This window comes from Lithobates pipiens, unplaced genomic scaffold (genome assembly GCF_037356315.1).
Source record: "Lithobates pipiens isolate NorthernLeopardFrog02 unplaced genomic scaffold, aLitPip1_a1.2 Scaffold_3, whole genome shotgun sequence".
In the NCBI taxonomy this organism is placed as follows: domain Eukaryota; kingdom Metazoa; phylum Chordata; class Amphibia; order Anura; family Ranidae; genus Lithobates; species Lithobates pipiens.
Window position 1 is genome coordinate 185,089,633 of NW_027507790.1, and position 14,590 is coordinate 185,104,222.

Consider the following 14,590-nt stretch of genomic DNA (forward strand, 5'->3'; position numbering starts at 1 on the left):
ATTCGAATCCTGTCGCATTCTCTTATGCACCGATTCGTCTTGGTGTGCCCAGCTGCTACGCCTCATTTCGGTACATGCTCCAGAGACGGATTCTTTGTAACCTACAGTCCAGTCGTTGAATCCTGTCTCTGTCATGGGATATCATTTCTGTCACTTATTACACTCCAATTCGAATCCTGTCGCATTCTTTTATGCACCGATTCGTTCTGGTGTGCCCAGCTGCTACGCCTCATTTCAGTACATGCTCCAGAGACGGATTCTTTATTGTTACCATCAGTCCAGTCGTTGAATCTTGTCTCTGTCATGGGATATCATTTCTGTCACTTATTACGCTCCAATTCAAATCCTGTCGCATTCTTTTATGCACCGATTTGTTCTGGTGTGCCCAGCTGCTACGCCTCATTTCAGTACATGCTCCAGAGTCGGATTCTTTGTTGTAACCATCAGTCCAGTCGTTGAATCTTATCTCTGTCATGGCATATCATTTCGGTCACTTATTACGCTCCGATTCGAATCCTGTCGCATTTATTTATGCACCGATTCGTTCCGGTGCGCCCAGCTGTTACGCCTCATTTCAGTACATGCTCCAAGGACAGGATTCATCTGTTTGGTTCAAGGGCTCGTCCTCTGATTCTTGTCTTTGTCATGGGTTTCATTTCATTTCACCTATCACGTTCCGGTACGAATAGTCACATCTGTGTACCAAATTCATCCCGGCGTGCCCCAGGAATGGCCTCATTTCAGTACATGCTCCAAGGACAGGATTCATCCGTTTGGTTCAAGGGCCTCGTCCTCTGATTCCTGTCTTTGTCATGGGTTTTCATTTCATTTCACCTATCACGTTCCGGTACGAATAGTCACATCGGTGTACCAAATTCGTCTCGGCGTGCCCCAGGAACGGCCTCATTTCAGTACATGCTCCAGAATCCGTTTCGTGCTCAGTCGCAAGTTGTGGCATGGCGATCCGGATCTCTGTCATGGCAGCTTCTCTCATCTCACTGTCACATGCCGCTCCCCGGTTTGGGTCCAGTTGATTTTTCAAGGTTTGGATGCCTACCAGGGGGGCCTTGCTCCTCGGCCTCATTTCATTATAAAGTTGCCTCAAAAGGGAAAAACACAGCTTCGTTTAGGCGTGTTTCGTTGTTTTTCTCCACATTCAAGCGTAGACTTCGTGCAATCGTCGTAAATACACATCCAAGCGTAGACTTCTTGCAATCGTTGCAAGCACGCATCCAGAGATAGACTAATCGCAATTATTGTAGACCTCTCGCACTCTTTGCAAGCACGCATACGAGCGGAGACCTCTTGCAGTCGTTGCAAGCACGCATTCGAGCCTAGACCTCTTGCACTCGTTACAAGCACGCATTCGAGCATAGACCTCTTGCACTCATTACAAGCACGCGTTCGTGCATAGACCTCTTGCAGTCATTGCAAGCACGCATTCGAGTATAAACCTCTTGCGGTCGTTGCAAGCACGCATTCGAGCATAAACCTCTTGCAATCGTTGCAAGCACGCATTCGAGCGTAGACCTCTTTCAATCGTTGCAAGCACGCATTCGAGCATACACCTCTAGCGATCAGTGCAAGCACGCATTCGAGCGTAGACCTCTTGCAATCATGGCAAGCACGCATTCAAGCATAGGCCTCTTGCAATCATTGCAAGCTGATGTCCGGGCACAACTTATGGCAATCATTGCTGGCAGGCACTTCTGCCTGCCCAATAGGTTGCTTTGGGGAAAGCCTGGATACCTTCCTAAATGTTCGTTGTATTACAGGGTACTTATACTTATAGGCATAGTTGATCCAGGGAAAATCCGATTGCCTCTCGAGGGGTCAGGAAGGAATTTTTTCCCCTACTGTAGCAAATTGGCCATGCTCTGTTGGGGTTTTTTTGCCTTCCTCTGGATCAGCTGCGGGCGTAGAATTGGGGTGTCGGGTGGTGTGATACCTTATTATTTTGATTTGTGGTTGGACCGGATGGACTTCTGTCTTTCCCGGCCTGGCTACCCACGAAGCCTACTGTAAATCCTTGCAATCGCTGCAGGCACGCGTCCTAGCATAACATCTTGCAATCATGGCAAGCACGCATACTGAGTAACATCTTGCAACCGTCGCAAGCACGCGTCCTAACATACATGCAAGCACAACTCCCGCAGTCTTCGCAGTGCACATGCGGTAACACGAATTGCTCACAGTCACCACGTACACATCTCCTCCGACAAACTCCCGGGCAATTGTCGCAAGCACACGTGCAAACACAACCTTTAGTCATGCCAAGGCTCGCGACTTAGCATAACTTCTTGCAATCATTTGTTGCAAGCACGTTCTCAGTGGTACGCTAACTGGCTACACGTCATTTTCAGCAGCACTTAATTGGCCACTCGTCTCCTGTGGCCTTTCTTACAAGCCACTCACTGTTGCCTGTCTGTCTGTCTCTTCCTTGGGACAGTTGAGTTCAACCTCCGTCCGCACCAGGATCATGTTGACATACGCGACTGGCTTCTTCCTGTAGCACGCCCAGGCTATTTCTAGCCAGCGTTCAACATTTCTTATCCTTACAATGCTCGGAGAGCCATCTGTTGTTACAGCCCATACAGCAAGATCCCCACTGCGATGCGTCCGGAGGCATCGGCCCATGGTCGTCGGCCGGTGCTCGCCCATTGCGGCTGCCATCTTTACGGACATATAATACCCTCGCATATTCCCCAGTTTAGTCATCCGGAGGACACCTACAGTCCCTTCACGGCATGTCGAGCGTCCCTATGCACATCATCCCTCAGGGGTCGCGCCTTTGTGTCACGCCGATTGGTCTTGCTGTCTCTCTCACAGGATCCAGAGCAAGTCCTCAGCCGGGTCCCCGCGGCAATAGCGGTCCTTGCTATGCGGGAGGAATTCCTATCGTCTGGGAATGACGTCTCTCTGTTCGTTCCCTTCGCGTCTTCCCTTTCTCCCCAGGTGATGACTGACGCAGCGGCCTCCACGGGCTTGCGGCTGGTTTTTGGCCACCTCTGGCTCGCAGCTCCCTGGCCTCCCCAGTTACTGGCAATTCCTGGCTGCGCCAAGGCGCCCTCTCTGTTGGTTATGTACTTCCTACGTCGACTGGTCCAGCTCTTGTTGTTGTTTCAGTTCAACATCCATTCTTCCTTTATCCCCGGTAAATTCAATCAGGCAGCGGACGCCCTCTCCCGCTTTTAACCTTGTCGCGTTTTCGTTCAGGTACCCGGAGCCGGACCAACATCAGCAGCTATCCCGGACTGGTCTCAACTGACCCTGGATTAGCCCCTCACCTCCTAGCGGCTACCCAACTCATTTGATCACTCCCTTTCCCGCAATACCCTCAAGGCCTATCAATCAGCCTGGAGGGCCTTTAACCAACTTCGTCACGTATCACAGTACAGAGACGTCCCGTGTCAAGCAAGTCACAGCCTTCATTTCCTACTGCCACTCGCAGTTGGCGTTATCCTTTAATACGATCCGGCTATACCTGACCGGTGTACAACATTTTACGTCCCTCCAGGACCCTACCGTACCCTTCCTATTTTGCCACGCCGTTCGGGCTGTTATGCGCGGTATCCAGGAAGCGCCAGCCGATGACCGGCACCAAAACGACTGCCTATCACAGGAGACGTTTAGAAATATGTCAGATTTCCTGGCTACTTCACCTTTTCGGTCTCCACATTGGGTCATTTACAAGCAGCCATACACCTGGCCTTCTACGGCTTCTTACGGCCAAGCGAGTTTACTTGTTGTAGCCTCACAGCACGCATGCTGTACGAGCACCACCTGGTCCGATACGAAGACCATTTCGTCTTACACTTAGCAGTCTCCAAGACGCAGCAGCTTGGCTCGGGTTCGGACATACACCGCTATAAGTCCAACAACCGCTGGTACCCGGTCGCCATTTTTACGCGCCTGTCGGCCCCCTTTTTGGCTGATCAACCAGGAGTTAGTCCTCTTCTGCCATTTCTCACTAAACCACTGAACGCTGCCCGGTGGAACGTGTCAGGATACTCCCGGGTATCCTTCACCTCTGTCCTACTCACATTGTCAAGAAGTTGGGCAGATGGAGGTCCACCTGTTTCGCCCGCTACATACCCAATCCGCAAGCGGAGATGACCCAGGCCTTTGTCGAGCTCACCCAGTAACAAACTTGGATCAATAAAATACAACCCCTACCTGAATGATTTTGCCCCCTTATTTTGGTATACCGTACGTCAGACCAGGGCACACTTTCAGGTCCATTTCAAGTAAGCGAGTTTATGTTAACCTTGTTTGTCATCCTTAACCGTATCGGTCAGAGGGCTCCACACCATAAATAGAAAGGCCAGTATGGTGGCCTGAAATTATGGGAGGAGCCCGGTGGAATATATAACCAGCCCGTTCGCCTGTCCTCCTCGTCGGTTCCGGTGCGCGATACCCACCCACCCATCCCCTTTTTCAGGGCATTTCTCAAGCATCATACTCCTCATGAGAGTACTCATTTCACTCCATTCATATTCATTTCATTTATCACCCACTTTCTATCTAAGGTATGCCCCCTTATTTTGGTATACCGTACGTCAGACCAGGGCACACTTTCAGGTCCATTTCAAGTAAGCGAGTTTATGTTAACCTTGTTTGTCATCCTTAACCGTATCGGTCAGAGGGCTCCACACCATAAATAATGCTCTTCAATCATCCTGACACCATAACAACTATGGTGCCATGATGATTGAAGAGCCAACACCAGCCATTTCCCTCATAAATTGCCCGCAAAAAAACAAACTTATTTTCTGGCAGTGCCCCTCCCGAGACTAGACTCTGGATCCGCCCCTGCGTCCTCCATCTATTGTGGATCGGCAGGCATTCTTGCAGCCATGTAAGATACTGGCAGGAATGCCAGGTCTTTGTGAGCCTCTGCTGTGGACAGTGCCCTGACAGAAGAACTAGTTAATCGCAGTGGCCCCTATGAGGGTAGCACTACATGGTCCTTCAACTGTTCCCCCCAAGAATAATGAGCTGGATGAGTCTTCTGGTACCCACTGAGAAGATGGTCATCATCAAGTCATCAGATTAGCAATTTATAAGTATGGGAGTCTTTAGTTTTGTTGGGATAGCAGATATATACTTAATGTATAAACTAAGTAAAAGAGTAATCTGTTGCACAGAGACTGATAGTTTTGTGTGCACACTCCCCTAGGCACGTCTGGAAAAGTTTTCAATCATACCCAGCTCTAAGATGAAAAGCCAACGTGACATCTGTAAAAAATTATACCGGTCCCCTGCCATCCTTCACAAGCCAGAATAAATCAAGCTCTGTGCTACTCCCTCCCCAGCCCCAATTTGATACCTGAATGCTGAGAATCAAGCCTTGTCACATTCCAAATTTGGACATTGGTGCTCTTAAACATTTAATGCTCTGACTCTTGTAATATATTCCCTTGCCATGCTTCGTCATACTGAAGTAGATGTACATATTAAAATTCTTTGGACAAGGTTTGGCTGGAGTAGCAAGCTCAAAGTACTATGGTGTACAAGAATGGAAATGTACTGTTTTTTTACAAGTTTCTGTGTTAAGCAGGCTTAAATCATGGCTTGGATCTTTACCGTCTACTTAATATGCTATGACACATTGTTTTTCTAGAACATTTTCCTTAGTGATATTGTCAGAACTAATTTAAAGGCACAAATAGGCCTACTAGGAGGAAGAAATCAGCTTCAGCTGTTCAAAGTGACACTCTCAAAGTGCCTCTTGATGTCACCAGTTTGCAGTCAGTTGTTTGGCTGAAAACTCCCTATATCTAAAAATTCCTGCTTTCCTTCATTCTGTAGGTATTGTATAGGCTTGTTATAGAGTGCCAAGAAGTATAGCATAATGTTGGCGTGAGAAAAACAGGGACAGCAGGAACATAAAACTTTATCAAGCCTAAAAGTGGCCATCAGAACATTCTTTCTTGCCAACATTAAAGTGGTTGTAAACCCTTACAAACCACTTTGACCTACAGGTAAGCCTAGATTAAGGCTTACCTGTAGGTCCAAGCAACATCTCCTAAACCTATATGGTTTAGGAGATATTTGCCCGAAAACGGGCACCGCTGGCTACGGCACATGCGCCGTAGACAGCAGCGCACTGAGCGCGGCATTCTCAGCGACGGAGCTGCCGCGCGTGTCAGCTCCCGTGCGCATGCGCGGGAGTGACGTCATCGCGGCTTCACCGAATGACAGCGGCGGAGCTGTGAGACCCCACCAACAAGATGGATGCGGCGGACTACAGGGGACAGCAGCGACTTCGCTGGCTCCTGTGTCAGGTAAGTGACACATAATAGGCTACTATGCGATGCATAGTAGTCCATTATGCTTTGCCTTTGCAGGGAATGAAAGAGGAAGTAAACTCATCAGGGTTTACTTCCTCTTTAAAGCCTGGTTCACACTTATGCATTTTTTTTTTAGTCTGTTTTCAGTTTTGTAGAAACAGACTTCAATCCATTTAACATGTTTTCCTATGGGTCTTGTGCACATCTATTCATTTTATGGGAAGGTCCAGGGACTTTTTTCTGGTCAAAAATGTGTATTGATTAATGCACAATGCACCTAGAATATGCAAACTGCAACCTGCATAGGTTTGAACCAGGCCTTAGTCAACTAATTAAAGTATGTACAATTTTCCCCACAAACCAAAACCACATTCACAGTTAGAATTCAGCTTATTTTAAGAAGAATTTTTCACCCTGTTCCTTCAAATTTTCTTGAAACTAAGGTCAAAAATGATCATCCATTTGACTTCATTAACTATTAGAAAATTTAACAAATATAGGTGCTAGGCCTGGCACTGGAGCACAGTGAGTCCCCCATGGGGGTACCGGGTGCGAGGTGGTGGCACCATCCCCGAACCAGTGCTAAGCTATTAAGGGTAACAGGATTTATGTTATGGAGGTAACTATGCAGATAATGTTCGTCTACCTGGTTAATACATTATGTAACAACTTGCAGTTGCCATTATATGGATGTCAAACAACTTTCTGTATAAGTTTGAATACCTAATAAAAACTAATTACAAAAAAAACTAAAAACTAAATTTAACTACTTCATATCCCACGTATAGTCAAATGACGTCTGAAGATGGCATCTCTCATCCTGGGGGGGCGTCATATGACTTCCTTAGCTTCCCGCCGGTATAGGGGGCACACGCCCGTCCGCCGGATCACTGAGGAGCCAATGCGATTGTCCAGCAGCCGCGATGTCCACTGGGCACCCGCGATCGCTCGTGACAGAGCAGGAACATGCATCTGTGTGTAAACTGTCAGGGAAGAGGAGACAGATCGTGTGTTCCTAGTATATAGGAACACCGATCTGTCTCCTCCCTCAGTCGGTCCCATTCCCCCACAGTTAGGACACACAGTCCGGGAACACATTTAACCCCTTGATCGCCCCCTAGTGTTAACCCTTTCCCTGCCAGTGACATTTATACAGTAATCCATGGCTATTTATAGCTCTGATCGCTATATAAATGTCAATGGTTTCAAAAAAGTGTCAAAAGTGTCTGATCTGTCCGCCGCAATCCACTTTGCACTACAAGTGCAAACTACAAGTGCAAAGTGCAGAAACTCACAGACACTCCCCTACATGATAACCCAGCTGCGGTCCTCCTCAACCTTACCCCCCATCAAGGAAACATTATCATGAATCCCCTCTCAAACATCTCCTTAATGCTGCACGGGCCAGCATCCCACCCCTTTGAAAACAACAGCCTGCGCCAACGGTGGCCCAATGGTTCGCGAGAGTGAAGGATATTGAGCAAATGGAAGATCTAACCTCTGCCTTGCGGGATAAGTCAGAGGAACATAAGTCCAGATGGTTCTACTGGGATCTCTTTCGCTTCTCAGACGAGTTCCACCAATACAAGCTAGGATCCACCATCTAGGATCCTCCCCGCCTGTGTTTACTAACGATCATGACTCCCTGGGGGTGACCCCCACCCCCGTTTGCCTCCTTTTTTTCCTCTCCCTCACTCGTCTCCTCTTTTTTTCTCTTTCTCTGTCATTTCCATCTCTCCTTTTCAATTAAAAAACAAAAAGTGATGGGCACAGAAGCTTATATTTACCCTTTATTAGACTTCAACTAGTGGAGGGGGCAAGACTGAGTGGCTCCCTTCACTCACGTGCATTTATCTTGTATAGTTGGTGTGCTTGATGCGCTTATCACAGTCTATATGCAATGTCTATATGCAATGTGAAGTTGTCTTATTGTTTGTATCTGTGTCACATCTTTAAATAAAGAATTAAAAAAAAAAAAGAAGAAGAAAGCTGGGAGGTATGTAGTGCTGTGCCAAGTCAACCTCATGGCTTGCTGGTGACATACTTCATCCACTGGGGAGAATGGCCTTCACTTCCTGTACAACAGACAGTGGTCACTGGGACAGAAAACGAGGACAATCTCAGCAATAAACAGCCAACTGAGGTCTCAAAACCTTCCCCTCTCTATCCAAAACAGGACAAAAAAAAGTTTTGGCTGAAAGTTCCAAGCATGTTAGAGAAGGCTTCATTTCCTGATAGAAATATAAAACTTTGACATAACTTTAAGGTGGGCTTTTGATATATGTAAAATAAAAATGGCTATAAACAGATGTCTATTAACAACAATATATTACAGTTATCTCAATTTATTCCATGAATGTAGTCTACTTTGCTTTGAAAAAAGCAAAACTCTATTCCTAAGAATGCACAACGTTTATCCAGCTCTTCCTGTTGGATGGGACATCCTGATCTATTTCCATGAGCCTCAGGCATCCGAATTATTAGACTGAAGTTTCTCCGGGACCCCAAATCCCCATATGTGTACAATAGCGCTATACTAAACCGCGAAATAAAGTCTTGAACTGAGTGGTCTATGCAACATAGCTTTCGGCTGTTCTGCGGCTGAATGTTTTTATAGTTTGAAATCTTAGCTGCCTGGCAATAGGCTCCTTATACCAGGCTGGAGGTGTTGTGTTACTGTTTTTACACTTGCTTTGTCAAAGGAGGTAATAGACGTTTTGGGATTTCAAACAGCTGGAGTCCCCATGAAGAGCCCACCTCTTTTTCAACAGGGGGGACTGCCAAATAAACTCTGCAGGCTGGGAGGGCAGACCATCATTGCCACCAAAAGCTGGACCAGACAGCTGCATCCACTGACTCTCCCCATGCATGTGCTTTAGAGAGGATCAGGTTCTGTCTGCTTGCTTCCATCCACTCTCCAGACTTCTGCTGGGGAGCTGCCCATCTGCTGCCCTGTGAGGGGAGAGAGGACTATTATTCCTGGAGATAGAAGAAATGAAAATGCCTAAAAGAAAATACTTGCTGCTGACATGGCTTGTTCTGCTGGAACTCTACTGGGGATGTGAAGCGCAGGCAAATTATCAAGGTAACTAATATAGCTTTACTTCACATAGGAGATGAATACATGCCATTATTTCTTAACAAGAATATAATATATTATATATTTATAATCTAATTTAAATTTTAGAAACGTTTTAAATTTGGCATCCGAATATAGTTAATATACATGGGTACTTTGTCTATCATGTTATGTATCTAATGACATTAAAGATATAGGTGGGTTTATCTGAGTAGGTAATAAAGTGGTATAAAACCAACAGCAAACATTTATTATATTGCAGTTTACCAATTCTTAGATGTGATGGCTGCATTTGTTTTCTTTTTAGGCTTTCTTTCTTTTAATTTCCCCAGGTGAATGGTGATCCTGCCAGTCTGTTGTTTTTCAGCAGAACAAGCTGTCTTGTAGATGCAGCCAGTAGCCTCCCTGGTGGTATTCCCAAGTCAGGCTCGGGGTTAGATTTAAATACCATAAGCGGTATTTCCGAGCCAGACTCGGGATCACATCGCTGGATCCATGGATGGGTTTACTTACCTTGTCCCTGGATCCAGCGATGTCTCCCCACTGTGATCAGCGAGCTGTCCTCCAATCGATCTGTCACATCGCTGGGCTCCGTTCCCTGCGAGCGCTGCGACACACGGGGACGGAGTTCGGCACCAAATTCAAAAAGTAAAATACACAGTATAGATACAGTATACTGCATCAGTATAATCTTACAGATTACAGTACTCTATCAAATAATTACACATCCCCTTTGTCCCTAGTGGTTTGTCCAGTTTCCTGCATACAGTTTTATATTATAAATACTGTTCTTTATGCCTGGAAACTGGAGATTGTCCATAGCAACCAAAAAGTGTCCGTTTACATCAAAAGTGGTTATAGACCAGCTAGAAAACAGCGATAATAAGTTAGAATCACTCGCAGAATTGAGCGATAGTAATTTGTGGGGAAATTCATCATCAAACACTAAAAGTAATGACAGCATCAATTCTGCAACTCAGCATATTTCAGTGTTTTTAAATTTGATTACATTATTGAATAATGTTTATTATTATTATATTATTATTTGTTATAATTATTTATAGTTATTTATTTTATTATATATATATATATATATATATATATATATATATATATATATATATATATATATATATATATATATAATTATAATTTATGATTTCATATTTCAAATTTTATCATACCCGGGATGTCTATTAGCCCTTGTACACACGGTCGGAGATTCCAACGACCAAATCTGTCTGAGTAATTCCGACAGAATAATTCCGGAAGAGGTCCGGAAGTGATGTTGCATACACACGGTCGGACAAAGTTGTCGGAAAATCCGATTGTACATAACATGATGACGTTATTTCGTTACAACGGGACTACGTTCAGGCTAGTAGCCAATAGCTTTGGTCTAGGAATTTGATCTGAGCATGCAAGGCACTTTGTCCGTCGGAGTAGGCTACACATGATCGGAGTATGTCCGATTGGAGCATTTTGACAGAAAATATTTCCGGCTAGTTGGAAAAGTTGGTCCGACGGATATTCCGACGGAAACAGTCCGATGCAGACCACACACAGTCGGATTATCCGACAAAACGCTCCGATCGGAAACATTCCGCCGGAATCTCCGACCGTGTGTACAAGGGCTTAGACTCTTGTTTGAACAGATTTAAGTGAATTATTTCTAAGAATTACAGGCCTACAATATAAAACGCCAAATTTCCATGCAAAATAATGGTACCGCTTTCAGTACCTAAAATCTGTAATAATCATACCGCCAGGGAGGTTAAAGGGTGGGAACAAACCATTTAACACTGACAGGTGTGCTGAAAATAATCAGCTTTTATTTGTTTATGTAATACTTTTATCCCAAAAGGAACAAAACTGTTTGCTGTAACTTACTAAAAATTGTAAGGCACTTACACGGTGCAAATTTCTTTCTTGTTGCAGGAAAGAAATTCACTCAATTCCCGCATCAACACAGTGTTGATGCGGGAATCCCTCCTGCCGAGCCATTGTATTCTCTTGGCACGGGGGACGGGGGAAGCCTTCCCTGGGAGGAGAAGACAGTGATAATTGCTATTGCCTATAACAGCCAGTAGCAATAATCACAGGTAAAACCCAGCATGCTGGTTGTACCCAATCTGATTGATCAATCAACTTGGTACATTCAGCTTGCCCATGCACAGTTCGAAGCTTGGCCGTTTCCTGCTGAACCAACCGAGTTTGGAACCGCGTATGACCTGCCTGTTTACTGTATTTACTGTAAATCTTCTAGTACATCTAACACTCCCCTCCCACCAGACTAGCAATGCTGGTGTCCAAAGGTGCCCCCTGTGCTCCTTCATCCAGGATGTAGACACCTCAATACAGGAAATTTGTTACTGGCCACATCACCAGGTGAAATCAGAGGGGAAAAGCCTAAAAAAAAAAAAAAAATGAATGCTGCCACCAAACCTAGCAATTGGTAAGCAGCAATGTATTACATTTTTGGTTTTGGGTTTAATACCACTTTAAAAATAATGCAGATTTGAATCATAAATATACTGTAATATCTTGGATAGCCATATTTAATGAAAATGTATTGGCTGTTTATTAATAGCATCCAAATATGGAGTGCTTTACATACCACACATTCACATCAGTCCCTGTCCTCAAAGAGCTTACAGCCTAAGGTCCTTATCTCACATACATACATATAGTAGGGCCAATTTAGACAGAAGCTAATTAACCTGTCAATATGTCTTTAAAGTATAGGGGGGGAACCGGATAACCAAGAGGAAACCCACACATTAACATGGAGAACATGCAAACTCCATGCAGATAGTTTCCTGGCAAAATTTTAAAGTGGTCTTAATTGACTACATAAGTGTGTAAGCCAACGTCCCCATGGTAGACGCTTGTTCCCCTGTTTTGTGCCAACTTCAGCAGCTGACTTTAGTTGTGTGCTAGTCCTGTGGTAATGGTAAGATTAGTCTGCCAGTGGAACTATACTTACATCCACTTCTGTAATGTGGTGTCCACAAGCGCCCTCGCCAGCCACTGACATCTTTAGCCAGATTCTGATCATCGGCCATTTTTATTGGCAAACACACAGTATGGCTCTTCTGAATTGACAATCCTGCCTGTTCACTGGTATGTATTTATTAAGTAAAGATCTAACTTGGAGTATGATGCTACTACTTAGACCCTAAGGGCTGAGCATCTTAGATGGCAGAACTTGCGTAGGGGAGGCTAGAAAAGCGGCTTGTCTGTAACCAATGAATTGGTGCCGACACTGTGTCTCTGTATATGGCTTTGCTACATGTGGATGTGTTATCTTTGTCACTATCGCATGATGGATCCCTTTCTGGATGTCTCCTAGGATCATTAGTTGGATCCTATGTTGATTTACAGTGAAATATAATTGTGGTACAGTAGCTGGCACATCACTTGGCAGAGACAGTGGCATGACAATTTTTTTTTTTTTTTTTAGTGGCCTGTAAGGGTGGGATTCTTCCCCCTGACATCCAATGTAAGGATGAATTCACTAGAACCCTAGGATTCCTCTAGAGGTTGCTAGAGGTTCCTTGAGCAATTACTGCCTCTTAGATAAGTTAATACTGACACCAATGATCTTTTTTAGCTATCTATAAGGTGGGCATTTGTACCAATAACTACAAGTGAAAGGAGCATTCTTCCCACTGATTGTTATGATAATGTACCATGAGCTGTAGATATAGGTATTATTACCAAGGGTACCTCCATGTTAGAAGGTTGAGAAAGGCTGCTCTAGAGTAAAACGCTTGAGAAAGGCTGATCTCGAACTACCTAAAACTAAACGCCACTGCATACACACGGTCACACAAATGTTGGTCAACAATTACGAATGTGGGAACGTGGTGACATACAAGGCGTACGATGAGCCAAGAAAAAGGAAGTTCAATAGCCAGTGCAGCTCGTTCTGCTTGATTCCGAGCACGCGTGAGCTTTTGTGCGTCGGATTTGTGTACACACGATCGGAAATTCCAACAACAAAGTTTTGTTGGTGGAAAATTTGAGAACCTGCTAGCCAACATTTGTTGGCGGAAAGTCAAATGTACAATGGAGCATACACAGGGTCAGACTTTCAGCCAACAAGCTCACATCCAACATTTGTTGTCGGAAAATCAGATCGTGTGTATGGGGCATAAGACTCCCAAAGCCTGCATCTCAGTGAGAACATTCCAGCACCTGCTGGCACAACAGAGTTTCTGTGCTTGTTCATGCAAATCCTGAACCTGCACTCAGGTCCGTATTGACCTGCACTCAGGTCCATATTGACCTGCACTACTTTGTATATCCCCTATACTCTTTTCATCAGCTTCTTACACAACAGAAGCCCCAATGGCCCTTACTCATGGGCAGCAGTCATTTGCTTTTTACCATAGTGTAATTTTTAGCAGCAGTGTTCTGGCTTTTAATAATTTGTAAAACTTTAGAACATCTCATGCTGCAAGATGAATGAAGTAGGTCATGAAGAAGCAAAGTAAACATGTCTCTAAGCTAAACAGTAAGAGCCCTTTCACACTCACAGCATGGGGGGCGTTGGCGGTAAAGCACCGCTATTTTTAGTGGCGCTTTACTGTAGTTTTAGCGGCGCTTTTTGGCCACTAGCGGGGCACTTTTAACCCCCACCTAGCGGCCGTAAAGGGGTTAAAAGTGTCCGCAAAGCGCCACTTAGTTGGCGCTGCCCATTGATTTCAATGGGCAAGGGCTCTTTAGGAGCGCCTCAAAGAAGCTGCTTGCAGGACTTTTTATGACGTCCTGCCAGCGCACCACTCCAGTGTGAAAGCCCTCCGGCTTTCGCATTGGAGTGACAGGAGAAGCACTTTACAGGAGCTTTGCAGGCGCTATAGTGCCTGTAAAGTGCCTCAGTGTGAAAGGGGTCTAAGACATTACATTAGGAGCCTATCCATTATTAAGTCTACTGGAGCCAGGTATGGTCAACCAATTTCCCTACACTCTTTCAGATTTATACGTCTTGCCTGTATGTTTTTATAACAATTTCTCATATCTAAGCATTGTGCCCATTTGATCAATCCACATCTGCAATGTTGGTATAGTCTGGGAGATCCAATGCATTAGAATAGGTTTATGGGCCTGGAACAGAGCCCTTTCAACTGCCTCTCTGAGATATGCATTCTGCACCAGATCCTTCAGAATGCCCAGAAGGAAGGATGTAGGATCCAGTTGTATATTTATAGAGAAA

The 14,590-nt window shown here is 45.0% G+C and overlaps 1 protein-coding gene across 1 annotated transcript in view; it reads left to right on the forward strand.

Moving 5' to 3' along the window:
* The first annotated feature begins 9,095 nt into the window (after positions 1-9,095).
* The window catches only part of THBS4 (thrombospondin 4), a 108,965-nt gene continuing 103,470 nt past the window's right edge, over positions 9,096-14,590 (forward strand). Inside the window, exon 1 of the mRNA XM_077462608.1 lies at positions 9,096-9,378. Coding sequence (XP_077318734.1) covers positions 9,288-9,378 — 91 coding nt within the window. The 5' untranslated portion in view covers positions 9,096-9,287. The remainder of the gene's footprint in view (positions 9,379-14,590) is intronic.